Here is a 27,440-nt window from a genome sequence, read left to right on the forward strand (position 1 = left end):
GCATTGACTATTGCAATTCCCTCCTTACTGGTCTTCCCAGAGTAAGACTTGAACCCCTACAATCTATTTTGCACGCAGCGGCTAGACTGATTTTCCTTACAAACCGTTATTCCTCTGCTGAGCCACTCTGTCAGTCTCTACATTGGCTGCCTGTATTTCAACAAATCCAATATAAAAGTCTTCTACTAACATACAAGGCCGTCAAAAAAATTGCACAGACATATATTTCCTCACTTGTCTCAAAGTATCTCCCTATTCGACACCTCCGTTCTGCACAAGATCTGCGTCTCTCCTCCACTCTCATCACATCCTCCCATTCTCGGTTACAGGATTTTTTCCGGGCTGCACCCACTTTGTGGAATTCCCTCCCTCGCACAGTAAAACTTTCCTCTAGTCTCCAAACCTTCAAGCGTTCTCTGAAAACCCACCTCTTCAGACAAGCTTATAATATTCCTCAACCACCATCTTAATCTCCCCTATTACCACCCTCTACACAGCTAACACAAGACAACAACCCTCTGACCAACATTGCCACACACATAGCCCACTCAATACTTTTACCTTTGCATTCTAGCTGGTCCAATGTGCAATATGATGTAGCACATGCCCTTGTGTTTCAAACTCCCATTGTCCGATAGATTGTAAGCTTGTGAGCAGGGTTCTCTTACCTCTCTCTGTGTTACCTAGTATTGTTTTATGACTGTTTGTTCCTAAATGTAAAGCGCTACGGAATTTGCTGGCGCTATATAAATAAATGTTGATGATGATGATGACTAAAATGAACATCCACCCCAGAGTTCATTAACCTGCTTAACACCCTGCACCCATGGGAGACATATGCTATATGTATTCATGCAATAGACGTCTGTTATTGCTTTACCACTAGAAGCATCTAATTACCAAATGAGTGGCGTGCGGGCACCACACCACGTGGGACTGGTACAGGCATCCGGAATTTACATACATACGCCCCAAAGGAGTCGCAGCTCGAGGAAGTATCGGTAGTTGCTTGTGGATCGATCGGAAACTTCTACCAATGATCATTAGGTGATTAGTCGGAAAATATTAAACAGTATAACCAACCAAATGAACCTTCAGACGACACTTTAGAACAACTTTCGACCATCCTGTCACTATACTCACTGACCCAATCGAACGGTGGTACGCCATCTGATTTGCCCGATTATTGGACGGAAACGCTCCAGTGTGTACCCAGCCTAACTGTTATACAAACTATCTATCAACACCAATGTTTTGTACAACAAAGAGTTCTACAGAATGTATCGTAGCGCTTCATATTTAAGTAACAGTGAAACGACGTCCTGTTTTAATGCTTCGGAATACAAGAGATATTGTAGATCATTGTGTGATGATTTTTTTTTATTTTTTTTTAATAGTGTGATCCTGGATTACACATGAACATAGAAACGTAGACTTCAACGTATTTGTTCTTTTATGTATTTTTTTTTGTAGAAATATAAATGTACATCGGTAAACATGGACACACCTACAGTATATTCCTCCCAAAACGTATAAAATGCAAAATCCAGACACAGATAGCTCCCTCCCATGATCTAACCAATCACCAATCATACCCATGTTCACCCAAACCACATCCACATTGTTACAAGGTCTCGCCCATTTCGATGTCTGTGAATCAGGACAGTCCTGCTAAAGTAGGGACTATGGGAGGGATGTACATATAAAGGGACAGATGATCTTATATACTATAAATACATTTTACTAGTATAATCTAAATTCTTTTCTTGCTAGAGGACGGTACTGCGTTGGCAACAGCAGTATAATTAATACCTGACAGGTGACATCTTATCTTGTGATCTGGAGAAAAGACACAGGACGTATTATAGTAACATGCACCATCCAACATTAACAAAAAGCAGAATGAGCACTTTATGGAGACACATGGTAACGTCATAAACCCTTTATCTTAAAGTTTATAGTAAAAGTTTATGCCGCAGCATAAAACATGATAAAAAGATACAAACAGCCGTCTTGGGTAATATAGTAACATAAATTGTTCTTGAGAAAAGAGATGTAACACATTTAAAACCTTTGAACTTTGAAATAAAACTAGGTACAGAGTATTCTGTTGCTGTAACGGTAAATTCTGCACAAAAAAAGTTTCTTTTTTTCAGTGTTTCCTAAAGATCTGAAAATCTTTTACTGTTAGATTTATGTTGTACTTTGTCTCTCACTATTATCCCGAGCAGGGTCTGGTACAGGGGGGCTATCCAGCAATGTAGCCATACACAGGGCTAGATTTACTAAGCTGCGGGTTTGAAAAAGTGGGGATGTTGCCTATAGCAACCAATCAGATTCTAGCTGTCATTTTGTAGAAGGTACTAAATAAATGAAAGCTAGAATCTGATTGGTTGCTATAGGCAACATCCCCACTTTTTCAAACCCGCAGCTTAGTAAATCTAGCCCATAGACTTCAAACTTTGAGACAGTTTAGAAAGTCATTGATGGGAGAGGTAGGTCTGGAGTCTGTCCAGCTTCCTGTGATTTTCCTTTTCGTATTTAATATATTCTGTTTATAAGAGATTGTTGACATTTTGCAAATACCTGCGTAAACAAAAGGTATTAACAGCTGCAGCTGCTAGTGAAAGTCTTGTCTTGGGAGGAATTGTTTCGGTGATGTTTGGGTGACAGTTTCTATTTGCAGCAGTACAACACAGTCATTGGAGCTGAAAGACTAGCAGCTTGACATAAATAGTGACAGCAACATTGCCCCATATATATATATGTATATAGGTATATGTATACAGGTATATATGTGTGTGTATAGGTATATATACATTTTAACAAAATTATAAGCTGGGTGACCCCGGTTTTCACAGTCCTGGGGTACTGGGGGTAGCTCTACCTGTTTTCGGTAGTTTTCCTGGGGCTGGTAGTCCCTGGGGGGGGGGGGGGGCAACCTTTGTGGGTGGTTCAAGACATTGATGAAATGATACTTTTACAGAAGGTTGTATTAATATTGTTATGTAGAAGCTGTACTCTACATTTGTTTATAAATATCTGCCCATTGTTTCCATCGTGGCTTAGCCAATGTGTCTGACGGATGTAGCGAGCCGCAAGCCATCCCAACGATCCTTATAGAGTTTCTCATGCAGATACTTTGCTCTACATTCTGAACCTCCCTATTATCACCGAGACTCTTATATTACAAATATTTCTCAGTTATAACTTACATTTCATTTATTACATGTCAAAAGGATGAGTCATAGGCTACGTGGTAATGCATGGATGACTTCTTAAATAAAGTGTAATTATTTCCTTAGGCTCACTCACTGGCATAGCTAGAGGCGTTGGAGAGGCCATGGGAAAGTTCTGTGTGATTATACTGCAGCCGACTAGCTAGTAAATTACTTGCCCCCCACATGTTTTAAAACCCCATCTCTCATACATACTACATCTGGATATGATGGCATAACGGTGAACTAAATGATATATGCTACATAACAGAAATAATTTATACATACATAAATCATCATCACCATTTATTTATATAGCGCCACTGATTCCGCAGCGATGTACAGAGAACTCATTCACATCAGTCCCTGCCCCATTGGAGCTTACAGTCTAAATGCCCTAACATACACACAGACAGAGAGAGACTACGGTCAATTTTGACAGCAGCCAATTAACCTACCAGTATGTTTTTGGAGTGTGGGAGGAAACCGGAGCACCTGGAGGAAACCCACGCAAACACGGGGAGAACATACAATCTCCTCACAGATAAGGCCATGGTTGAGAATTGAACTCATGACCCCAGCGCTGTGAGGCAGAAGTGCTAACCACTGAGCCACTGTGCTGCCCACATTGCTGCCCATTACCCACCAGTGCCCTAAAAAAAACACGATCAAACCGCTACGTAGGAAGACTTGTCTATATTACATCACTGAGGGTCAGTGCAGAAGCCATGGTATGGGCGATTGGCTTGCAGTTTCCTGGGTAACAGAAACATTGTGTGCAGACTGCAGATCGGTGGGTTCATACACAGCGGAATGCCAATTATATCAGCGTAAGCATAACTGGCATGCAGTGCTTTATAAATAGAGCTTTTTGTGCTATATCAGCTCTACATTATGCACTGTTGTAAGAGTTGTTGGCTCTGTTTCCCATGAAGGGGGTAAAACACCCCGTTACAACTTTTTGGCAATGCTGTTGTGAAAATGTTTAGCATTTTTCTTCACGCCGTATATATATGAAAAAATGTGAGTGTTGGATTTAGTTTTGCTATCTACGCACAGGGTGTATGTTCCCTGTCAGTCGTTTAAGTGGTCTCCTGTGGACTGCGCTGTCACATTGACAAAGCTTGTGCAAGTTAAAGTGCAGACTGTTTTTGTTAGGGAGGGAGGACAAAGGTGGATATCTCTACAGACAGAGTAAATATTAGTAATAGGATTGTTGTATTCTCACGGCTCACAGGCAATGCACAAACAAAATGTAAGTTATGCTGTAATGCGGGTTTGGTGTATATATTACAGACCTGCGGGGGGGTGCACTGTTTTTTGGCTGGAGGTAATAGTGACTCAGGTACTAGACTGCTCTGACTGTGTCATGTCAGCCTTGATATCACCGATTAATAATGCGTGTTACTCCATATACTTTATTACTTACTCTGAGTAATATTCACTTATACAAAGGACTGAGATTCCAGATTATCATTGGGGCGACGGTAACTATCATTATATATCATCATCACCATTTATTTATATAGCGTCCCTGATTCCACAGCGCTGTACAGAGAACTCGCTCACATCAGTCCCTGCCCCGTTGGGGCTTAAAGTCTAAATTCCCTAACATACATACACACACAGACAGACAGACAGACAGACACACAGACAGACAGAGAGACTAGGGTAAATTTTGCTAGCAGTCAATTAACCTACTAATATGTTTTTGGAGTGTGGGAGGAAACCGGAGCACCCAGAGGAAACCCACGCAAACACGGGGAACATACAAACTCCACACAGATAAGACTATGGTCGGGAATTGAACTCATGACCCCAGCACTTTGAGGCAGAAGTGCTAACCACTGAGCCACCATGCTGCCTATATCAAGAATATTGTAATGTCACTTGTTGACCATGCCTGGGAGCAGACCTGGCATGGGGGAGTAATTATGGCAGTGGAGTAATTAGTCACTAATTTACTGAAGTTGAGAGCATTATGGAGGTGATTGATTCAGGCAATTTACCCAATTTTTGGGGTCATGAATGATGACCCCGTACACTTTCTCTGCATCAGCACATTTATGTGTACAGCAGAAAACGCCATTTATCAACAAAGACGTAGATAGAAATGCACGATATGCCATAGAAATGAATGACTATAGCTTGATGTTGACGACATGACGCATTTCGCCAGGAATACAGCGGACTGAGCAGGTTTTTTTTTCACTCGCTGAACATTGGTTAAAGGAAGTTTTTCAGGCTTTTTAGTAAGTGTTAGATGGGCAGGAAAACATGTTCATTATCTCAGTCAGTGTAACATTAAAGTAAATTGTCATTATTATACTACACAGAACTTTACAGACAATGTTTAATCCTCTCCATCAGTCCCTGTCTCAGTGTGTATTACATCTTAAATTTTAAACACACAGACACACACACGTACACACACATTTTTGGGTATGTGCAATAATGTCCCTGTAAGACCCCCCCTCCCCCTGGACCCCTGCTGCCAGGGCCATCTTAACAACATTATGGGCCCCCGGGCAAAGCAGTGCACCAGGGCCCCTACATATATAGATATAGATGTATAGAGATACAGATATAGTTATAGATATATAGAGATAGAGATAGATAGATGTACTTGCTCAGTGATGCTTGAAGGTTTTTTTTTTTGCAGGTTTTTTCTTTTGCAGGATTATTTATTCTAATTAAGAGCCCTGCCTATGGGGGCCCCCTTGCCCGTGGGGCCCCCGGGCACCTGCCCATCGTGCCCAATGGAAAAGATGGCCCTGCCTGCTGCTGTTTGACAACGGAATCTCTCCAGCGTTCTTCATTCACTTTAATGTAACACAGACCGAGTGTAAGCTACAATCACCCATCCGGCACTGGTCTTACTGTTACAGTATGTTCTACATTAGACACCAGCAATGGAAAAGAACCCAAGTTATGCAAAAAAATAAACTTTATTTGCTCTTTTGTATAATATGTTCCTCCTCCATTTGAAGCGGTTTATCAGTTTGTACCCGGGATGGTTAACCTGAATTCACCTGAACATGCCTGGAATGTGTCCTGTGTAGCACAAGTTTATTCAAACGCATGTTCAAACAATACACAAAAAAAACCACAGTGTAAAGCTCTGCACCTGCAAATACCATGTCAGGATTTCCCAAATCCACTCCTCAGGGGGCCATAACAGTGCATGTTTTCCAAATCTCCTTGTTTGAGCAAATGTGTGATCATTACTGATTGACACATTGTAACAGATCCACAGGTGGTGTCAATTATTGCATTTGTGACCTGGAAAACCTGCACAGTTAGGATTGGGTTTGGTGGCCAACCTGCTATTTCTGCACCGTCCAGGTTCAGAGAGTTGGTACAATGTGGAGTTGCCAGAACTATCTCTGCAGAGAGTTGGCTATTCTATATTCAGAGGTAGCCTGCGAAGCGACAGTACAGGCAGCTCTGGTGCAATAGTGCATTGTGACTACCTAGGACATGAAAATATAGTGCAAGCCATAGGCCACGTCCTCCCCAGCAGTCTTAGTGAGTGCATGTAACATGCATGTAACATGTGCTTGCGTATATGGCGTTATGCAACGGACTGATGGCCCAGCAAACATTGGCCAGTCCGTCTATGCAGAAGTCATTTTGATTGCCACACCTGTAAATAATGTCAGATGTGCAAAATATTCCTTAAGGGCGAGAGTTATGCAGCCCAAGTTCACACGTAGTTATTTCTGGCATACAGAAGCCAGACATCCAGGCGAGACTTTCTATTTTGATTTAAGTGTAAGTTTATCTGATGTGCGTCTGACATAAACCTGGCACATACGCTACTGGCGCAGAACCTCACGCATCATGTGAGATACGCGATTTATTTATTTTTTTACGCCTATGCATCCAACTTCGCATCAAGCCCAGAGTCTCCAAGCCTTAAACATTAATCTTCTTCAGACAAGTTTGACCTGCAGAATATCTCGCGCCTCTCACCAGATGCGCTCACAGTGTCTCTTTACAGGTTTCCTTTAGATTGTAAGCTCCTTGGAGCAGGGTTCTCATTCCCGGCCGTTCCATGTTTGTGTGAATTTTTACAATGCTTGGAATTGTTATATTTCCCTGTGCGTACTGTTTGCTTTGTGCGGTGCTGTAATTATGAAATGAAAGAATAAATAACCTTGATAAGACTAGTTCAGCAACTAGAGGGTTAAGCCCGAAAAATTTGGGGCTTTCCTAGTTTCAGCCCATTTTGCGAAATATGTCACTTAGGATTAGATTTACTAAACGGCGGGTTTGAAAAAGTGGAGATGTTGCCTATAGCAACCAATCAGATTCTAGCTTTCATTTGTAGAATGCACTAAATAAATGATAGCTAGAATCTGATTGGTTGCTATAGGCAACATCTCCACTTTTTCAAACCCGCCGTTTAGTAAATATACCCCTAAGTATCTTTTGAAAGGGTAGATGAGGAGGACGTTGTTCTAAAGATCTCTACAGAGGATAGTAAACTAACAATTGTGATTATTTTATGTTTAATATATGTATATTATATTATGTTTCTTCTGTCTCCAGTTACTTTCAATCTGCAGTAACCTGGGCTAAATTAATTAACAGGACTCAAAGGCATTTTTAACTCCAGTGAATGATTTTCAAGCCAGGTTATCGCAAGTAGAAAATAATAGCAGAAATAAAAGCCATAAATTAATAGTATTAGGCCGTGAAACGCGTTAGCTTAGTATTTATGAAGGGTTATCCTGTAAGAGAATAAGAGAGTAACTATAATATTCTGAATGCAAATATCAGATCTTGTAAAACCACCATCGCAACTAATTTTAATGACGAAAGTACATAATTTGAATAAACTTTCTTTTTCCTCTTCTACAGGGATAAGTCACCACAGCATTTCAGATCAGTACAGTGCGACGGTACAGCGAGACCCCGCTAGGTCACCCTCAAAACACTATGACACTACTAAGGTGAGTAAGAGCGCTGTCTTCTGTTAATCACTGTGCAGATCTAACCCTAGCACTGACCCCTGCGCCACGGAGAGTAGCGAGATCATTGCAGAATATTGAACCTCATTCATCAAATACACAGCTTAAATGATATATTTACCTATTGGCGCTCGCAGAAATAGCATGAACTGCAAGTAATCAAATTTTGCTAATAAGTAGCTAGAAAGTGCAAAAAACTCTTACAGATAATTCTCAATCAGATAGTCCATCAGTGTATAGTATTGTGTCCTTAAATAATCCTTAGACATGTTTTCCTTGCAGTGACAGATAACATCTGCATGCATTGTGTCTACAAAAGAGATAAGGGAACAATAAAACATATCACAGTGTAGTGTTTTTTACTAGCTTATATAGTCATTTAGAAACCTCCCGTTGTGACTTAGTACAGAGAAAAAAACCTAGCACAGCACATAGATTTATCAAACCTTTTAGCCCATAGCAACCAATCAGATTCTAGCTATCATATTCTAGAATGTATAGAATATATATATATATATATATATATATTAGAGATGGGCGGGTCCGGTTCTCCGAGAACCGAACCCACCCGAACTTTGGGTATCCGAGTACCGAGCTGAGCAGCTCGGTACTCTCCCGCCAATTCCGAATCCAAATCGAGGCCGAACGTCATTGTGACGTCGTCGGATCTCGGGACTCGGTTCTCGCGATACTTCAACTTTATAAATACACGCCTCCACAGCAATCCATCGCCATTTGACAGAGGGAGAGAGCAGGGTGTAGTCATAGGCTAATTAGAGCAGGGACAGAGAAAGAATACAATATTGTTCTTGCAATTGCTCTAACCAAAATCGCTAGTGCAGAGAGGAGGATAGAGGTTTATTATTTTTTCTTCATATTTGGCACTCCCCAGCGCTTTTGGGTTGTCCCCCATAATTGTGCATTAATATTTCTGGCTGTCAAAAGTCATATCTGTCAGCAGTATCTACTCAATAAATGTTAGCACTCCTCAGTGTTTTTGGGGTGTCCTCTCTAATTGTGCATTAATATTTCTGGCTGTCAAAAGTCATATCTGTCAGCAGTATCTACTCAATAATTTTAAGCACTCCTCAGTGTTTTTGGGGTGTCCTCTCTAATTGTGCATTAATATTTCTGGCTGTCAAAAGTCATATCTGTCAGCAGTATCTACTCAATAATTTTAAGCACTCCTCAGTGTTTTTGGGGTGTCCTCTCTAATTGTGCATTAATATTTCTGGCTGTCAAAAGTCATATCTGTCAGCAGTATCTACTCAATAAATTTTAGCACTCCTCTGTGTTTTTGGGGTGTCCTCCCTAATTGTGCATTAATATTTCTGGCTGTCAAAAGTCATATCTGTCAGCAGTATCTACTCAATAAATGTTAGCACTCCTCAGTGTTTTTGGGGTGTCCTCTCTAATTGTGCATTAATATTTCTGGCTGTCAAAAGTCATATCTGTCAGCAGTATCTACTCAATAAATGTTAGCACTCCTCAGTGTTTTTGGGGTGTCCTCTCTAATTGTGCATTAATATTTCTGGCTGTCAAAAGTCATATCTGTCAGCAGTATCTACTCAATAAATTTTAGCACTCCTCTGTGTTTTTGGGGTGTCCTCCCTAATTGTGCATTAATATTTCTGGCTGTCAAAAGTCATATCTGTCAGCAGTATCTACTCAATAAATGTTAGCACTCCTCAGTGTTTTTGGGGTGTCCTCTCTAATTGTGCATTAATATTTCTGGCTGTCAAAAGTCATATCTGTCAGCAGTATCTACTCAATAAATGTTAGCACTCCTCAGTGTTTTTGGGGTGTCCTCTCTAATTGTGCATTAATATTTCTGGCTGTCAAAAGTCATATCTGTCAGCAGTATCTACTCAATAATTTTAAGCACTCCTCAGTGTTTTTGGGGTGTCCTCTCTAATTGTGCATTAATATTTCTGGCTGTCAAAAGTCATATCTGTCAGCAGTATCTACTCAATAATTTTAAGCACTCCTCAGTGTTTTTGGGGTGTCCTCTCTAATTGTGCATTAATATTTCTGGCTGTCAAAAGTCATATCTGTCAGCAGTATCTACTCAATAAATTTTAGCACTCCTCTGTGTTTTTGGGGTGTCCTCCCTAATTGTGCATTAATATTTCTGGCTGTCAAAAGTCATATCTGTCAGCAGTATCTACTCAATAAATGTTAGCACTCCTCAGTGTTTTTGGGGTGTCCTCTCTAATTGTGCATTAATATTTCTGGCTGTCAAAAGTCATATCTGTCAGCAGTATCTACTCAATAATTTTAAGCACTCCTCAGTGTTTTTGGGGTGTCCTCTCTAATTGTGCATTAATATTTCTGGCTGTCAAAAGTCATATCTGTCAGCAGTATCTACTCAATAATTTTAAGCACTCCTCAGTGTTTTTGGGGTGTCCTCTCTAATTGTGCATTAATATTTCTGGCTGTCAAAAGTCATATCTGTCAGCAGTATCTACTCAATAAATTTTAGCACTCCTCAGTGTTTTTGGGGTGTCCTCCCTAATTGTGCATTAATATTTCTGGCTGTCAAAAGTCATATCTGTCAGCAGTATCTACGCAATGGATTCAAAGCAGTCCACATATGATCTAAATGAGCAACCAGGTTCTGTCACCAGTCCTGATGTTAGTGTTCCCAGTACGTCATCTGGCCAAGGCGATGTCAAACAACAGAGTGTTTTCAAATTAGTGCAAAAAACAAAAACCAAAAAAAAATTTACTGTATTGAAGCGAAAACGAAGTGTAACTGAGCAAAAGTTAAGTGACGATAAAAAAAAAATTGCAAGCATGCCATTCTACACACGCAGTGGCAAAGAGAGAATGAGGCCTTCACCTTTGGCTATTAGTGGCAGATCCCAAAAAGTTACCCAGCCTACAATTGGTGCACAACTACTGTTACGCGTCAAAGCTGAGCTGCAAGATACCAGTGAGGCATTACAGGAGAATATTTGCTCTGATTCACAAATGACAACAATCCCTGTGGAGAGTCCATCCAACAGTGGGATGTCTAATCGTGAGCATTCTGCTGATGTGTGCCTTAATAGCCCGAGTGTAGCCGGTGATACCCAAATTGAGGATGCCACTTTGGAATTAGAAGAGGATGAGGGGGAGATTTGTGTAGGCGACGAGGGCGCTAATGAGGATGTTGATGAGGATGAGGTTGTTTGTGTAAGTCCTGCACCAGTGGCAGCAGTTCTGGCACGTGACAAGAAAAAGGCCATTGTCATGCCTGGGCATAAAACAAAAAAATCCACTTCTTATGTGTGGAATTATTTCTACCCAAATCCAGACAACAATTGTATAGCCATTTGTAGTGTATGTGAAGCCACAGTCAGTCGAGGGAGGGACCTTAACCATCTTGGAACCTCGTCTATGTTACGCCATTTAACGAGAGTTCATGGCAAAGTGTTGGGAAAAGCTGAAAGTTCTTCCCAAAAGAATACAAGCACTCCCTCATCAGCTAAGACCCTCCGCTCACCGACATACCGACGGCCACAAAATACACCCACCACACCATCCTCATCAATATCCTCAGTAGCGCTCGGAGTTAGCCCGGCATCCCACTTAAGGCTGGATGACTCCGGCACTATTATTGATTCCTCTGAAGAAAGCGTTAGTCCTGCTGCTGCTGTTGCTGCTGCTGGGGGTGAATCGTCATCCCAGAGGCAGGTGAATAAAATGAGCAGTCCTACATTTCAGCAATTAACTGTGAAACAATCCTTTGCGAGGGGAAGCAAATATGACAGCAGTCACCCAGTCGCCAAGCGAATCACAGACGCCATGGCTGCAATGTTAGTGTTAGATCTGCGTCCAATCTCCACCATAAACGCAGCTGGTTTTTCACAGTTAATTGAGGTTTTGTGTCCGCGTTACAGAATTCCATCGCGACACCATTTCTCCCGTAAAGCTATTCCACAACTATACCAAAAAGTGTGTAAAAATGTAGAGATTGCGCTGAAAAATGCCATTCTGCCCACTGTTCACTTAACCACAGATATGTGGACAAGTGGAAGTGGCCAAACCAAAGACTATATGACTGTGACAGCCCACTGGGTTGGTCATTCACCTTCACCAGCAGGAACAGCAGCAGCATGTACACCACTACGTAACATTTGTCACAGGCAGGCCACTCTTTGTATCACCGGCTTCACTAACAGGCATACGGCTGACAATTTGTTACGCAAACTGAGAGATGTGATTGATGCATGGCTTATACCACTCGGACTCTCCCCAGGGTATGTCATTTCAGATAACGCCAACAATATAGTGCGAGCATTACAGCTGGGTGATTTCCAACATATTCCCTGTTTTGCTCACACCATCAACTTGGTGGTGCAGAGCTTCCTACGAAACAACCGTGAGGTGCAGGAGATGCTTTCGGTGGCCCGTAAAATTTCAGGCCATTTCAGGCATTCAGCCACAGCATGTAGGAGATTACAGCAGCTCCAAGAGCAGTTTAACTTGCCCTGCCACCAACTTAAGCAAGAGGTGGTAACTCGGTGGAATTCCACCCTGTACATGCTTCAGAGGATGGAGGAACAGCGCAAAGCCATCCAAGCATATTGCACAAGTCATGACATTGGGAAAGGAGGGGGGATGTATTTCACTCTTGCACAGTGGGGAATCCTTTCAGTGCTGTGCAAGGTGCTGAAACCATTTGAAGTTGTGACATGTGAGGTCAGTGCAGACTCTGCTAGTTTGAGCCAAGTCATTCCTTTAATTAGACTATTGGAAAAGCAGCTTGAGAAAATGAAGGAGGAGCTGAAAGCAAGCAATTCAGCAAAGTATGTTGGCCTTGTCGATCAAGTACTTAATTCGCTTCACAATGATCCTCGAGTTATTAAGATCTTGAACTCGGATCAGTACGTTTTGGCCACTGTGCTTGATCCAAGGTTTAAAACCTACATTGAGTCTTTACTTGTAAATGAGCGAGATGTGAACTTTTGCAAGGAGCTATTGCTCAGCAAGTTGGCCGCTGAACTGGGCCTCGGCTTGACGACGTGTCCTCCTTCACTTTCTCAAGCTGTTGCTCGTAAAAAATTAAATTTCCAAAAAAGAAGCAGGGAAGACACAGGGGGCAGACGAGAACAATTTAACATCTGGGCTGGTTTGAAGGATTTTTCAAAAAAAAGTGTCACTTTGCCCATAAGTCCATCCAATATGAGTATAAACATGCAAAGGATGGTGGAGGATTACTTTCAAGAGGTAGTTGATATGGAAATGTCAGACAGTCCCTTTCCTTACTGGGAAGAAAAGCAAGCTATTTGGAAACCCATGTACAAACTTGCTTTGCAATACCTAAGCTGCCCACCCTCCAGTGTGTACTCTGAACGAGTGTTCAGCACAGCAGGGAACTTAGTCAGTGATCGCCGTAGAAGGTTACTTCCCAAAAATGTGGAGAAAATGATGTTTATAAAAATGAACTACATCTTCCACGAGGAAGGCCTTCACCATCCAAGACATGCAAGCACTGACTGTTCTCTAATGGCGGATTCAAGCGGCGATGAATTGATAGTCTGTGATGATGACGATAACACTGATGAGGGTGAGGATGAAGCTGAAGATGATGCCGATAACATCTTTTTAAAACTTTCTATGTAAGTGTAGGGTGCAATCTACCCCCAAAGAGGAAAGGGACTTGTGGCATTTCCATATCACATACCATCTTGAAAGGCTGCTGTTAGGGCAATTTATCCTTAAGGGTAGGGTGTCATAGACAGAGTGACCCTAAACTGGCTTTGTCCATTTTTCATAATATTGTACAGTCTATAATGGCTGAATTTTTTAGTATTTTATACAAGTGGAGGGGGGCCTAGAGAGACAGAAACCAAACTGGCTTTCTCCATGTCAATTAATATTGTACAGTCTATAATGGCTGAATTTTTTAGTATTTTATACAAGTGGAGGGGGGCCTAGAGAGACAGAAACCAAACTGGCTTTCTCCATGTCAATTAATATTGTACAGTCTATAATGGCTGAATTTTTTAGTATTTTATACAAGTGGAGGGGGGCCTAGAGAGACAGAAACCAAACTGGCTTTCTCCATGTCAATTAATATTGTACAGTCTATAATGGCTGAATTTTTTAGTATTTTATACAAGTGGAGGGGGGCCTAGAGAGACAGAAACCAAACTGGCTTTCTCCATGTCAATTAATATTGTACAGTCTATAATGGCTGAATTTTTGGGTATTTTATACAAGTGGAGGGGGGCCTTGAGAGACAGAAACCAAACTGGCTTTCTCCATGTCAATTAATATTGTACAGTCTATAATGGCTGAATTTTTTGGTATTTTATACAAGTGGAGGGGGGCCTTGAGAGACAGAAACCAAACTGGCTTTTTCCATTTCTTTACATATTTAACTATAAGTGTAGGGTGTAATATACATTCAAAGACGATGGCTGCATTGCCAATATGCATAGATGGAGAGGAAGACAATCTGTTTTGTGTGTAGAATAGGCCTACCAACGAAGAATTAAACTGTTTTTTGGGATGATTTATTACCTCAACAATTAGATTACTTGTCTCTAAAACAGTTGGAGCACTAAATTGGGTTAATTTAGGCCCAAAAACATGGATTTTCCCAAAAAATAGCAAAACAAAACCAAACCCAAAACCAAAACACGCAATGGAGGTTTTGCAAAACCAAAACCAAAACCAAAACACGACGGTAATCCAGATCCAAAACCGAATCCAAAACCAAAACACGGGGGTCAGTGACCATCTCTAATATATATATATATATTACGTACCTCCATGTTCACATCTCACAGTGGTATGCCGTAAGCAAACTCCACAGCAAATGTACATTGCTGAGGGATTTCAGGAGCCCGTCTTACCCCAGCCACTAATATTCCCCTTATTTACTGATCACAAAGAAAGCATTCAGCATGGCGGGTTCCCATTATCTGTGTGTCAGCCCCTGAGACCTTATACCTGTCCCCGTGGGATACTTCTACAGCTCACAAATCTTTCACATAACTGGGGAAATGACCCACGACAAAACATGAGGATTGTGCTAAAAAAAAAAATTGCCTATATGCGGGTGACCAATCTTCATTGACCCTTTATCCATCTTGGATAGAGCGTCCCCTGGTATCCGGTACGGGACCCGTTCTGTTTGGAAGCTGAGACATTGGAAAGATTAAGTGGTTTCTGCATCATCCGAGGGAAGTGGCACACACGGTTTATATAATCTATGCAGTGTTGATCATTTTTCTATTTCAACATTTGTATTTTTAATGATAAAATAAAAATTATCTGTGGATAAAATTGTATCCAAGGGCACAAAGCTGAGCTATGTCGAATCCAAGGGCACAGTAGATACAACAACACAGTGTCGATGAAAACACATAAAGAAAATTTGTTTTTATTTAACCGAAAAGTATTTAGTAAAAGGGTGCTTACAAGTCCATAAATTGAATTCGTCTGAAGGTGGACTCCCTTTAAGGCTTTGTTCTGACAGAACAATGAAAACTCAGTAGAAAGTCCTTGAGGCTAAATGTTTGTAGGTCAATGAAAAGTACATTATTATTAAAGTCTTGTTATTTTGTATTTCAAGATCACCCCTTATCTCTGCGTTACTGTGAAGAAAAGATGTTTAAAGATCTGTCGCCCTCGATAATTATTTGGATTCATTTTCCGACTTTTTATTTTCCAGGACTATCGGTCATCCGTGTTTGAGAATGGTGGTGGGAGTCACACACATTACATTCAAGGAAGACATGAAAATGGACGGGGCAGGGGCTATTCAACCTACAGTCAGTGGGGGAACGAACAGGACCAAAACCAGAGCAGACCTCTGGTGAGGATGGACATCTCTCCAGAACGAGAAGCTGGAATGGGTACATCCGAACAAAGGAGAAGCGCGGGGTCCACAGGGAGATATTCGGAATACAGACAGCACTACACCACTCCCACAAAATACTACTCTCGCTCAGAATTTGGAACCACGGCTAGAACTCGGATAAGCACTGTCAAAAGATCCAACCAGTCTGACCAAGATTCAGTATTTCACATCCTCCCCATCAGTCCTACCAGACCCGTCTACCGGCAGCAGAGCCGAAGTTTGGAGGAGCTCTACCAGACTGGCGCAGCCGCTGGCCAAGTTAGAACCATCGTCCACCCGCAGATGGTGAATAATAAGTCTGGCTTTCAACACACCTCCCACAATTACACACTCACTGGGAAAAAATATTTCGTGTCGCCTTCAGGAGCTAGCGGCATCGACATAGGTGGGACCAGAGCTCCCATAACAGCCGGGATGGCTGCGGTCACTGGCAGTGCAAACATGCAGACCCGTCATGACGGTGGACGAATCGGAGCTCAAGTGGGGTAAGCCAAGGAGCAATATGGATGGTCAAAGAGCAGCTATGACAGCTGAAATAGTCATTCCAGGTTCATTAAGCTTTGTCAATATTTTCTGTCCTACTGTATCAGATCCAAATCTGACCAGATTCAATCAATCACACTGCTGCACATTGTACAATTGGTTGGACAGTGTGGTCCAATTATGGTCCAAAATATTAAGGTTCCTACGCATGCAATGGTATTGCGATAATATCAATGAATTGCCCCAATGTCACAGCATCTGTGACATCAAAACAGGAGCAGAGCCTGAAAATAATCTGATCAAGATCGATTGGGGTGTTTTCCGTCATCCCCAAAAATCTCGTTGATGAAATGAGAGCTGACTGCATGTGTAGTAGGCCACTACCATAGTGGTAGCTGTTGTATTGTGGAAACACTATGATACCTGCAACCAAAGTCCAAAGTAGCAAGGTCAATGCTGAAAAATACATCAGTAGATATTGTGGTTTTGTGGAGCTCCGTAGTTGTTGAGAGACAATCCATGAACACGTCCTCCAGGTAGAGTTGTGTGGCCAGGAATAGAAGCATGTGTGGCCAGGAATAGAAGCATATAGTTAGGGGAGGATGGGTCGGGGGTCCGCCATGTATTGCGTAGACCAGTTTCACTCAAGTACTTATTGAGTTGGCATGTGAGGATAAGTTAGTAGTGTTGTTGGATCTATCTAGATATGATCTAGAACTGTGTTGATGTCTCCACCTGTCAAGAGGCCTGTGTCTTGGCTAAGGTCGGGTGCTTGTGTCTTGGCTAGGGTCAGGTGCCTCTGTCTTGGCTAGGGTCGGGTGCCTGTGTCTTGGCTAGGGTCGGGTGCTTGTGTCTTGGCTAGGGTCGGGTGCCTGTGTCTTGGCTAGGGTCGGGTGCCTGTGTCTTGGCTAGGGTCGGGTGCCTGTGTCTTGGCTAGGGTCGGGTGCCTGTGTCTTGGCTAGGGTCGGGTGCCTGTGTCTTGGCTAGGGTCGGGTGCCTGTGTCTTGGCTAAGGTCGGGTGCCTGTGTCTTGGCTAGGGTCGGGTGCCTGTGTCTTGGCTAAGGTCGGGTGCCTGTGTCTTAGCTAGGGTAGGGTGCCTGTGTCTTGGCTAGGGTCGGGTGCCTGTGTCTTGGCTAGGGTCGGGTGCCTGTGTCTTGGCTAGGGTCGGGTGCCTGTGTCTTGGCTAGGGTCGGGTGCCTGTGTCTTGGCTAGGGTCGGGTGCCTGTGTCTTAGCTAGTGTCGGGTGCCTGTGTCTTGGCTAGGGTCGGATGCCTGTGTCTTGGCTAGGGTCGGATGCCTGTGTCTTGGCTAGGGTCGGGTGCCGTGTCTTGGCTAGGGTCGGGTGCCTGGGTCTTGGCTAGGGTCGGGTGCCTGGGTCTTGGCTAGGGTCGGGTGCCTGTGTCTTGGCTAAGGTCGGGTGCCTGTGTCTTGGCTAGGGTCGGGTGCCTGTGTCTTGGCTAGGGTCGGGTGCCTGTGTCTTGGCTAAGGTCGGGTGCCTGTGTCTTAGCTAGTGTCGGGTGCCTGTGTCTTGGCTAGTGTCGGGTGCTTGTGTCTTGGCTAGGGTCGGGTGCCTGTGTCTTGGCTAGTGTCGGGTGCCTGTGTCTTGGCTAGTTTCGGGTGCCTGTGTCTTGGCTAGTGTCGGGTGCCTGTGTCTTGGCTAGTGTCGGGTGCCTGTGTCTTGGCTAGTGTCGGGTGCCTGTGTCTTGGCTAGTGTCGGGTGCCTGTGTCTTGGCTAGTGTCGGGTGCCTGTGTCTTGGCTAGTGTCGGGTGCCTGTGTCTTGGCTAGTGTCGGGTGCCTGTGTCTTGGCTAGGGTAGGGTGCCGTGTCTTGGCTAGGGTCCGGTGTCTTTGTCTTGGCTAGGGTCGGGTGCCGTGTCTTGGCTGGAGTCGGGTATTTGTGTCTTGGCTAGGGTAGGGTGCCGTGTCTTGGCTAGGGTCCGGTGTCTTTGTCTTGGCTAGGGTCGGGTGCCGTGTCTTGGCTGGAGTCGGGTATTTGTGTCTTGGCTAGGGTCGGGTGCCGTGTCTTGGCTAGGGTGCGATGTCTTTGTCTTGGCTAGGGTCGGGTGCCGTGTCTTGGCTAGGGTCCGGTGTCTTTGTCTTGGCTAGGGTCGGGTGCCGTGTCTTGGCTAGTGTCGGGTGCTTGTGTCTTGGCTAGTGTCGGGTGCCTGTGTCTTGGCTAGTGTCGGGTGCCTGTGTCTTGGCTAGTGTCGGGTGCCTGTGTCTTGGCTAGTGTCGGGTGCCTGTGTCTTGGCTAGTGTCGGGTGCCTGTGTCTTGGCTAGTGTCGGGTGCCTGTGTCTTGGCTAGTGTCGGGTGCCTGTGTCTTGGCTAGGGTAGGGTGCCGTGTCTTGGCTAGGGTCCGGTGTCTTTGTCTTGGCTAGGGTCGGGTGCCGTGTCTTGGCTGGAGTCGGGTATTTGTGTCTTGGCTAGGGTCGGATGCCGTGTCTTGGCTAGGGTGCGATGTCTTTGTCTTGGCTAGGGTCGGGTGCCGTGTCTTGGCTAGGGTCCGGTGTCTTTGTCTTGGCTAGGGTCGGGTGCCGTGTCTTGGCTAGGGTCGGGTGCCTGTGTCTTGGCTAGGGTCAGGTGCCTGTGTCTTGGCTAGGGTCCGATGTCTTTGTCTTGGCTAGGGTCAGGTGCCTGTGTCTTGGCTAGTGTCGGGTGCCTGTGTCTTGGCTAGTGTCGGGTGCCTGTGTCTTGGCTAGGGTAGGGTGCCGTGTCTTGGCTAGGGTCCGGTGTCTTTGTCTTGGCTAGGGTCGGGTGCCGTGTCTTGGCTAGGGTCGGGTGCCTGTGTCTTGGCTAGGGTCAGGTGCCTGTGTCTTGGCTAGGGTCCGATGTCTTTGTCTTGGCTAGGGTCAGGTGCCTGTGTCTTGGCTAGTGTCGGGTGCCTGTGTCTTGGCTAGTGTCGGGTGCCTGTGTCTTGGCTAGGGTCGGGTGCCGTGTCTTGGCTGGAGTCGGGTATTTGTGTCTTGGCTAGGGTCGGGTGCCGTGTCTTGGCTAGGGTGCGATGTCTTTGTCTTGGCTAGGGTGCGATGTCTTTGTCTTGGCTAGGGTCGGGTGCCGTGTCTTGGCTAGGGTCCGGTGTCTTTGTCTTGGCTAGGGTCGGGTGCCGTGTCTTGGCTAGGGTCGGGTGCCTGTGTCTTGGCTAGGGTCAGGTGCCTGTGTCTTGGCTAGGGTCCGATGTCTTTGTCTTGGCTAGGGTCAGGTGCCTGTGTCTTGGCTAGGGTCAGGTGCCTGTGTCTTGGCTAGTGTCGGGTGCCTGTGTCTTGGCTAGTGTCGGGTGCCTGTGTCTTGGCTAGGGTCGGGTGCCGTGTCTTGGCTGGAGTCGGGTATTTGTGTCTTGGCTAGGGTCGGGTGCCGTGTCTTGGCTAGGGTCCGGTGTCTTTGTCTTGGCTAGGGTCCGGTGTCTTTGTCTTGGCTAGGGTCAGGTGCCACTGCCTATGTATTGAGTGATTTCTACATGACCAAGTGTACCTATTAATATTGTGTATCTACTGTCCTTATCTTTGTAGTTGGAGTACAGTTCAAAGGATAAAATGATATTGTGGTGTTATAGACTACAGAGATGTCTTAGTTAGATAGAATAAGCCTCATATAGTCATCATCATGGATTTTACTTCCAAATATCAACAATCTGTATAATTACATGAATTTAAAAGGGGAATTCTATAGTCTATTCAGGTTTGTTTTCATGTCCCTTGGATTTCACAACAGATAAACTCTGGTCTGTACGTTGTATGTGATTCTATCTACACAGCAGATCTGTTGTAATATTAGAGGCAACAGCAAAAAAAAAATCGGCCTGACCAATCAAATTGTCTGAAGGGGGCGTTAACCCCTAGTGAGGTTGTCCTGACGTCTTGTGTGTCTGTTACAGAAACCCTGCCCCGGTGATGTCGGAGGTGGACATGACCCTGGAGAGGGCTGTGAGCCTACTGCAGAGCGAGACGTCCTCCGTGTACTGGCTGACGGCCGCTGCCAGCTTCATTCAGCACGAATGTTTCCAGAAGCTGGAAGCCCGGAGGCAGGTGGGTGCATACAGAGGAAAGCTGGTACCATTCATCTAGTAAAGGGGTTATTTTCTCCAAATTCTTGAGTTAAACTGGCACCAGTCACCCCCACTCGCAGTGGAGGAAGCCATTATTCTGTCCCCAATTGTAAAGTGCTACGGAATTTGCTGGCGCTATATAAATAAATGTTGATGATGTCGGGAACTAGCACAGTGCCTGTAATCACCATCTGCTCAGAGCCAGGAACTAGCACAGTGCCTGTAATCACCAACTGCCCAGAGCCAGGAACTAGCACAGTGCCTGTAATAACCAACTGCCCAGAGCCGGGAACTAGCACAGTGCCTGTAATCACCAACTGCCCAGAGCCGGGAACTAGCACAGTGCCTGTAATAACCAACTGCCCAGAGCCGGGAACTAGCACAGTGCCTGTAATCACCAACTGCCCAGAGCTAGGAACTAGCACAGTGCCTGTAATCACCAACTGCCCAGAGCCAGGAACTAGCACAGTGTCTGTAATCGCCAACTGCCCAGATCCAGGAACTAGCACAGTGCCTGTAATCACCAACTGCCCAGATCCAGGAACTAGCACAGTGCCTGTAATCACCAACTGCCCAGAGCCAGGAACTAGCACAGTGCCTGTAATCACCAACTGCCCAGCGTCGGGAACTAGCACAGTGCCTGTAATCACCAACTGCCCAGAGCCAGGAACTAGCACAGTGTCTGTAATCACCAACTGCCCAGAGCCAGGAACTAGCACAGTGCCTGTAATCACCATCTGCCCAGAGCCAGGAACTAGCACAGTGCCTGTAATAACCAACTGCCCAGAGCCGGGAACTAGCACAGTGCCTGTAATCACCAACTGCCCAGAGCCGGGAACTAGCACAGTGCCTGTAATCGCCAACTGCCCAGAGCCGGGAACTAGCACAGTGCCTGTAATCGCCAACTGCCCAGATCCAGGAACTAGCACAGTGCCTGTAATCGCCAACTGCCCAGAGCCAGGAACTAGCACAGTGCCTGTAATCGCCAACTGCCCAGAGCCAGGAACTAGCACAGTGCCTGTAATCACCAACTGCCCAGAGCCAGGAACTAGCACAGTGCCTGTAATCACCAACTGCCCAGAGCCAGGAACTAGCACAGTGCCTGTAATAACCAACTGCCCAGAGCCAGGAACTAGCACAGTGCCTGTAATCGCCAACTGCCCAGATCCAGGAACTAGCACAGCGCCTGTAATCACCAACTGTCCAAAGCCGGGAACTAGCACAGTGCCTGTAATAACCAACTGCCCAGAGCCAGGAACTAGCACAGTGCCTGTAATCGCCAACTGCCCAGAGCCAGGAACTAGCACAGTGCCTGCAATAACCATCTGCCCAGAGCCAGGAACTAGCACAGTGCCTGTAATCGCCAACTGCCCAGAGCCAGGAACTAGCACAGTGCCTGTAATCACCAACTGCCCAGAGCCAGGAACTAGCACAGTGCCTGTAATCGCCAACTGCCCAGAGCCAGGAACTAGCACAGTGCCTGCAATAACCATCTGCCCAGAGCCAGGAACTAGCACAGTGCCTGTAATCGCCAACTGCCCAGAGCCAGGAACTAGCACAGTGCCTGTAATAACCAACTGCCCAGAGCCGGGAACTAGCACAGTGCCTGTAATCGCCAACTGCCCAGAGCCAGGAACTAGCACAGTGCCTGTAATCGCCAACTGCCCAGAGCCAGGAACTAGCACAGTGCCTGTAATCGCCAACTGCCCAGATCCAGGAACTAGCACTGTGCCTGTAATCACCAACTGCCCAGCGTCGGGAACTAGCACAGTGCCTGTAATCACCATCTGCCCAGAGCCAGGAACTAGCACAGTGCCTGTAATCATTAACTGCACAGAGCTGGGAACTAGCACAGCGCCTGTAATCACCAACTGCCCAAAGCCAGGAACTAGCACAGTGCCTGTAATCACCAACTGCCCAAAGCCAGGAACTAGCACAGTGCCTGTAATCGCCAACTGCCCAGATCTAGAAACTAGCACAGTGCCTGTAATCACCAACTGCCCAGAGCCAGGAACTAGCACAGTGCCTGTAATCATCACCTGCCCAGAGCCAGGAACTACCACAGCGCCTGTCATTGCCAACTGCCCAGCGTTGGGGACTAGCACAGTGTCTGTAATCACCAAATGCCCAGAGCCAGGAACTAGCACAGTGCCTGTAATCACCAAATGCCCATCTGTTTCTTGTGATTTGTTTGTATCATAATTCCAGCAATGTGCAGAACTGTATAATTTGCCAGCGCTTTAAAAATAAAAAATATTAGTAATAAAACTGGTAATCTGAGTTTCAGTTCTGTGAGCTGTTTCTTCTAAAATTTCTGAAACACTATCGCACTGCACATGTTTTAGCTTGATAAATGGTATCATACGATACGGAGTTCTTATTACGGCTGGGGGACATGGAGAGATACTATGGCGTGCGCAGCCAGCGTGCACCCAACGCGCACCCACTGGCTGAAGACCAGAAAAACTTGCTGCGTCTTTCATAATTCACTAAGCAACGTATAACATATGCTGATGACTATTGTCAACAAGCATATTATAAATACTGTCAGTAAAATACTTCCTGACAGTTTTATTTTAATGTTACTAGATATAATTGTTATGTTTTCTGAAAAGTCATTGACTAAACTCTCTCCACAGACACACTGGGTCTGAGTCATTAAGGAAAGTAAGGCAAAAAAAAGGAGTAACTTTGCACCTTGGCAAAACCATGTTGCATTGGAGGGGAGGAGGGGTGAATTTAAAATGTGGGTACAGATTTATAGTTGGGGTAGGGCATGTCCTGGATCATTTTTAAATTTCGGTGTACAAATAAGCTGTCAAATATTTGAGTACTACATGAAAAAAACAGCCAGTATTTATCTTATGTGCAAAATAATAAATAAAAAATAAACTAATTTGCACCCCATGCATTGTAACATGGTTTTTCTAGGAGAAAACTTACTCTTTTTCATTACCTGTGTAACTCAAGATGCATCACGTGTGGGCGAGCGTGACTGCCGTCTGCACGCCCCTAACTGTACTGCGCTTGTACGTTAACAACACCCCCTGATCCACCCCTCCAAGCACAGAGAGCCCCAAGTGCCAGGAACGCAGAATTCTAAAGACGGTGCCCGTGCGCAGTGCATTAATTCTGCGCCTAAATTAATCTTTACATTGCGCAAATGCTATTACATGCAAAGCTAAATCAGGCCAAGAAACCGCCACAGACTGATGTGAAATGATGCAGAACAAATCCCTAAATAAAATCCGAACGTAGCAGTTTTCTTTTATGCAATTACTGGTAATGTTTTATTTTTAATTATAAATAGTGTTTTGAAAACGTGTTTTTATTTTTAAACGATAGTGATCCTCTAACTATAACCTCCTGTAACAGTAAACATGAGCGCAGCAAGGGGAATGTGATTTTGTTTGACATGACGGCTGGAATTTCACACAGCACCTAAAGTTTCTCATGGTAGGACGGAGTCAGGGCGCTGTTTGGTCCGGGCAGCAAGATGTAATCCTCTTTGGAATTCCAGATATATTTTCAAAAAATCACTGCAGGCTTCTAACAATCTGCTTCGGTTTCATTTGCCCCAACAGGGTCATTTTAGGGACAAGGTCCTTTGTCCGGAGACTACTTAGCCCAGGATTTTGCTGATGGACAGCTGGCTTTAAGAATGGGTGGTAGCTTTGTAGAACAGTATTTGTAGAGCTGTCTGTGCTGTATAAAACGAGAGGGCTACCACATACCCCTACTGCAAACTGTCCTATTATCTCAGGACAGTCATGGGTTTCCGTGGCCAAATTATTTGGGGTGTGGACTTTCTATTTGAGGCATGACGTAGCAGACTGATGGCATGATCGAGGTGAATCGAGGGTGCATCTTAAAGTGTCCCTGTTTTTAAATCAGGACTGTTTGGATGTGTTCTTACATGTCTGAGAGATCATTTGGATGTTAAAGGGCATTGATCCAATCAGGGGCAGACTGGGCCGATGGCAAGGGGTGCCATAGTTTGATACCGTGGGCTGGGTCACCTGCATTTTTTCCCATTAAACTGGTCCTAAAAGTCTGCTGAGTCCAGTCTTGTCCTTCGATGGATCCAATTCCCACTCGGCCATTAATGTAAAAATGCAGAATTCAGAGCGTTCTATACACAATCACCTGTACTGAAGAGGCACCGGGAAATAAATGATTAACTAAGGCTGTGTTTACACCGCACATTTCCTCTTCCCTCATCCTGTGTAAAAAGGTCATTGCACTATGAAGAGCAGGCCTTCCAACACAAAAGTATTTTTTAATTAACAGAAAAGCGTCTTTGTAATGAATAGCTGAAAAAAAGCCAGAATCTGTTCTGTATCTCACCTCAAGTTCATGGCTGGAATTCAGCGATTGTTTTATCCATCTAGTTGGAACAAAGTCTTTGGGGCTCTTGCAGAGTTGGTTACAAAATAAGATTTACAGCACGAACAAAATAGCGCATTCCTGCCATTGCGCAGAACCGTTAGAATCTAGGGATGTCGCATCGGCAGCGTGGTCTCTGACAAGTCATCATCATCAGCGAGTATTTGCACCTCCCCTGTGGTAGAGCTGAAGTCCTACATGCGTGTTTCCGCAGGGTTGCATGAGCCACATTTGTGTGAACACGCCTTTGCTGTACTCAGCCAATGTTACAACGCCCTCTTCCCTCCCTGATTCCGCTTCTCCAGGCGCAGACGAGCCTAGGCGTCAGACGCAGGTTTGCACACGGGTATTTGCGTTCGCTTGGTCTCTGAGAATGCGCAGAGCGATGTCACAAAAGCTACAGCATATAAGTTCTTACTTGTCATCAGCCATTTAACAAACCAAAAATCTCCATGCATTGTCCTTTAATATACTTGTTAAGAGAAAGTCTTGTACGCATAGGAAAAATATCTGCCCCCAGGCTGCTAAACTCCTGAGCTTGCTCTGGTGCCCTCACGAATCTTAGCCCAGCCCTGGACATATCCTTGAGTTGCATAACAGATAAAGACCTTATATCTGATATATCCGTCCCGGAGACCATTCATGGAGGATGCCGCTGTCTGGTGTGTTTTGTGTGCTTTTTTAGTGTACCCCTCAGCATCTCTGTGGTGTATTTTGCAGGTTTATTCCCTGGGTGGGATTTCAAGGCTGCTCCGACTTCTGAACCACAGCAACGAGGATGTCCAGCGGGCCAGCTGCGCTGCCCTCCGGAACCTGGTGTTTGAGGATAATGACAACAAGCTGGAGGTGTTCGAGCAGCGCGGGATGAGCACTCTTCTCAAGCTACTCAAAGAAACCCAGGACCTGGAGATAAAGAGACAGATTACAGGTATGGTCTCCGGAGATATACCAGAGGCTGCGGCACAAAGTAAGCTGTGCGCGGCGTGATCCGTTTTCTGAAAATAATTAAACTGTGGTTGATTTGTCGATTTAGGTGTACACCTGCGGGGTCAGATCACTCAGCACTGGGGGGGGGCAATGCAATGACCAAAATTTATGTTCAGATCTGCACGTGTGACTATCACAGTAGACGCAGCCATATTGATAATTCGCTAAAAAGCTGTGGCCTCACGGAGTCGTCGTCTGACTAATATTTATGAGGCATGACTTATATTCATGAGTCACTGGCTCCCGATGGCTCGATAGGCTACTACCTCATGAATATTAATTCAGTCCACAAAACAGCTCCCTGCTCTGTATGGAGGTGACAGGTCCACTTTTATGGATTTTTTTCACATTAGGGGTTAAATGTTTAATATAGAATTCCCATCCCAACTGAAAGCATATACTATCTACACCTTCTTGTCTGCTTCTTAATAACCAGTCTTGTTTTATTACTGTGTTTAATCCAGGCCTGTCCAACCTGCGGCCCTCCAGGTGTTGTGAAACTACAAGCCCCAGCATGCTTTGCCAGTAGACAACCTGTTGATAGCTGGAAGGGCATGCTGGGACTTGTAGTTTCACAACATCTGGAGGGCCGCAGGTTGGACAGGCCTGGTTTAATCCCAATTTTAAAGCACAACAGAGTATGCTGGCGAGGTGTAAATAAATGTTAATAACATACACACTGGGGAGCATATTAATTAGCCGTGGAGTGCCTCCAGAGTGGTCACGAAGGCTCTCCGCGGAGATGTAACATCGCGGATTTCTATCCATAGGGAGCACCTGAAAATGTGTCCAGCTGCAGCTAATTTAATATGTCCCTAAGGAGTAGATTTATTAAACCTTGGAAAAATGAAAAATGGAAGTGTTGCCCATAGCAACCAATCAGATTCTAGCTCTCAATTATCCTGTACATTCTAGAACATGATATATTCTGGTTGCTATGGGCGACACCTCCACTTTCCTTTTTAGTAGACTTAATAAAGCTCCGCCTATAAGAGCGTATTTAGCATATGTTTGGGCATTGCTCTTGTATTTGGGGCTACGCAGCAATATTGGGTCAGTTTGCTTATATTGCTAGCAGTGACACTGTATATACACCCGCTATTACCGACAGACATAAGTGCAGGTATATAGGTCCATTCTCTCTCTCATATATACACATGTTTGGTGTTGATGAACTCCTAGACCAGGCAGTATATTTGTTAGGGTTCTGCGCTTCCTATCAGCAGTGATTAGATTATTTGTCCTGACCTAGTTCCATGGTAAACCCCTGAACGCTTAAAATTCCAAGGTCTTGAGATACCGGTGACTCAGCCGCATTGTAAAACACAAACGTGTTATCGTCTACACTTTTTCCATGTAACTATTCTGTATCTCACATCCACACACTGATAACGTTGCCACTGTGAGCAAAGAGAATAGAGTGTCAGCCTGGTAATAAACGTGTTATGGCCACTATATAACACTGTCCCAAGGTCGAAGCAATTACACTG

At 44.8% G+C, this 27,440-nt stretch overlaps 1 protein-coding gene across 1 annotated transcript in view; it reads left to right on the top strand.

Annotated features, from left to right (window-relative positions):
- PKP2 (plakophilin 2) overlaps positions 1 to 27,440 on the top strand; it is a 78,366-nt gene that overhangs the window by 12,630 nt on the left and 38,296 nt on the right. Inside the window, exons 2-5 of the mRNA XM_075210501.1 lie at positions 8,085 to 8,176; positions 15,864 to 16,537; positions 20,407 to 20,557; positions 25,684 to 25,891. Of these exons, the coding sequence (XP_075066602.1) occupies positions 8,085 to 8,176; positions 15,864 to 16,537; positions 20,407 to 20,557; positions 25,684 to 25,891 (1,125 nt within the window). The remainder of the gene's footprint in view (positions 1 to 8,084; positions 8,177 to 15,863; positions 16,538 to 20,406; positions 20,558 to 25,683; positions 25,892 to 27,440) is intronic.

The sequence above is a fragment of the Mixophyes fleayi genome, chromosome 4, assembly GCF_038048845.1.
Source record: "Mixophyes fleayi isolate aMixFle1 chromosome 4, aMixFle1.hap1, whole genome shotgun sequence".
NCBI classification, from domain to species: Eukaryota; Metazoa; Chordata; class Amphibia; order Anura; family Limnodynastidae; genus Mixophyes; species Mixophyes fleayi.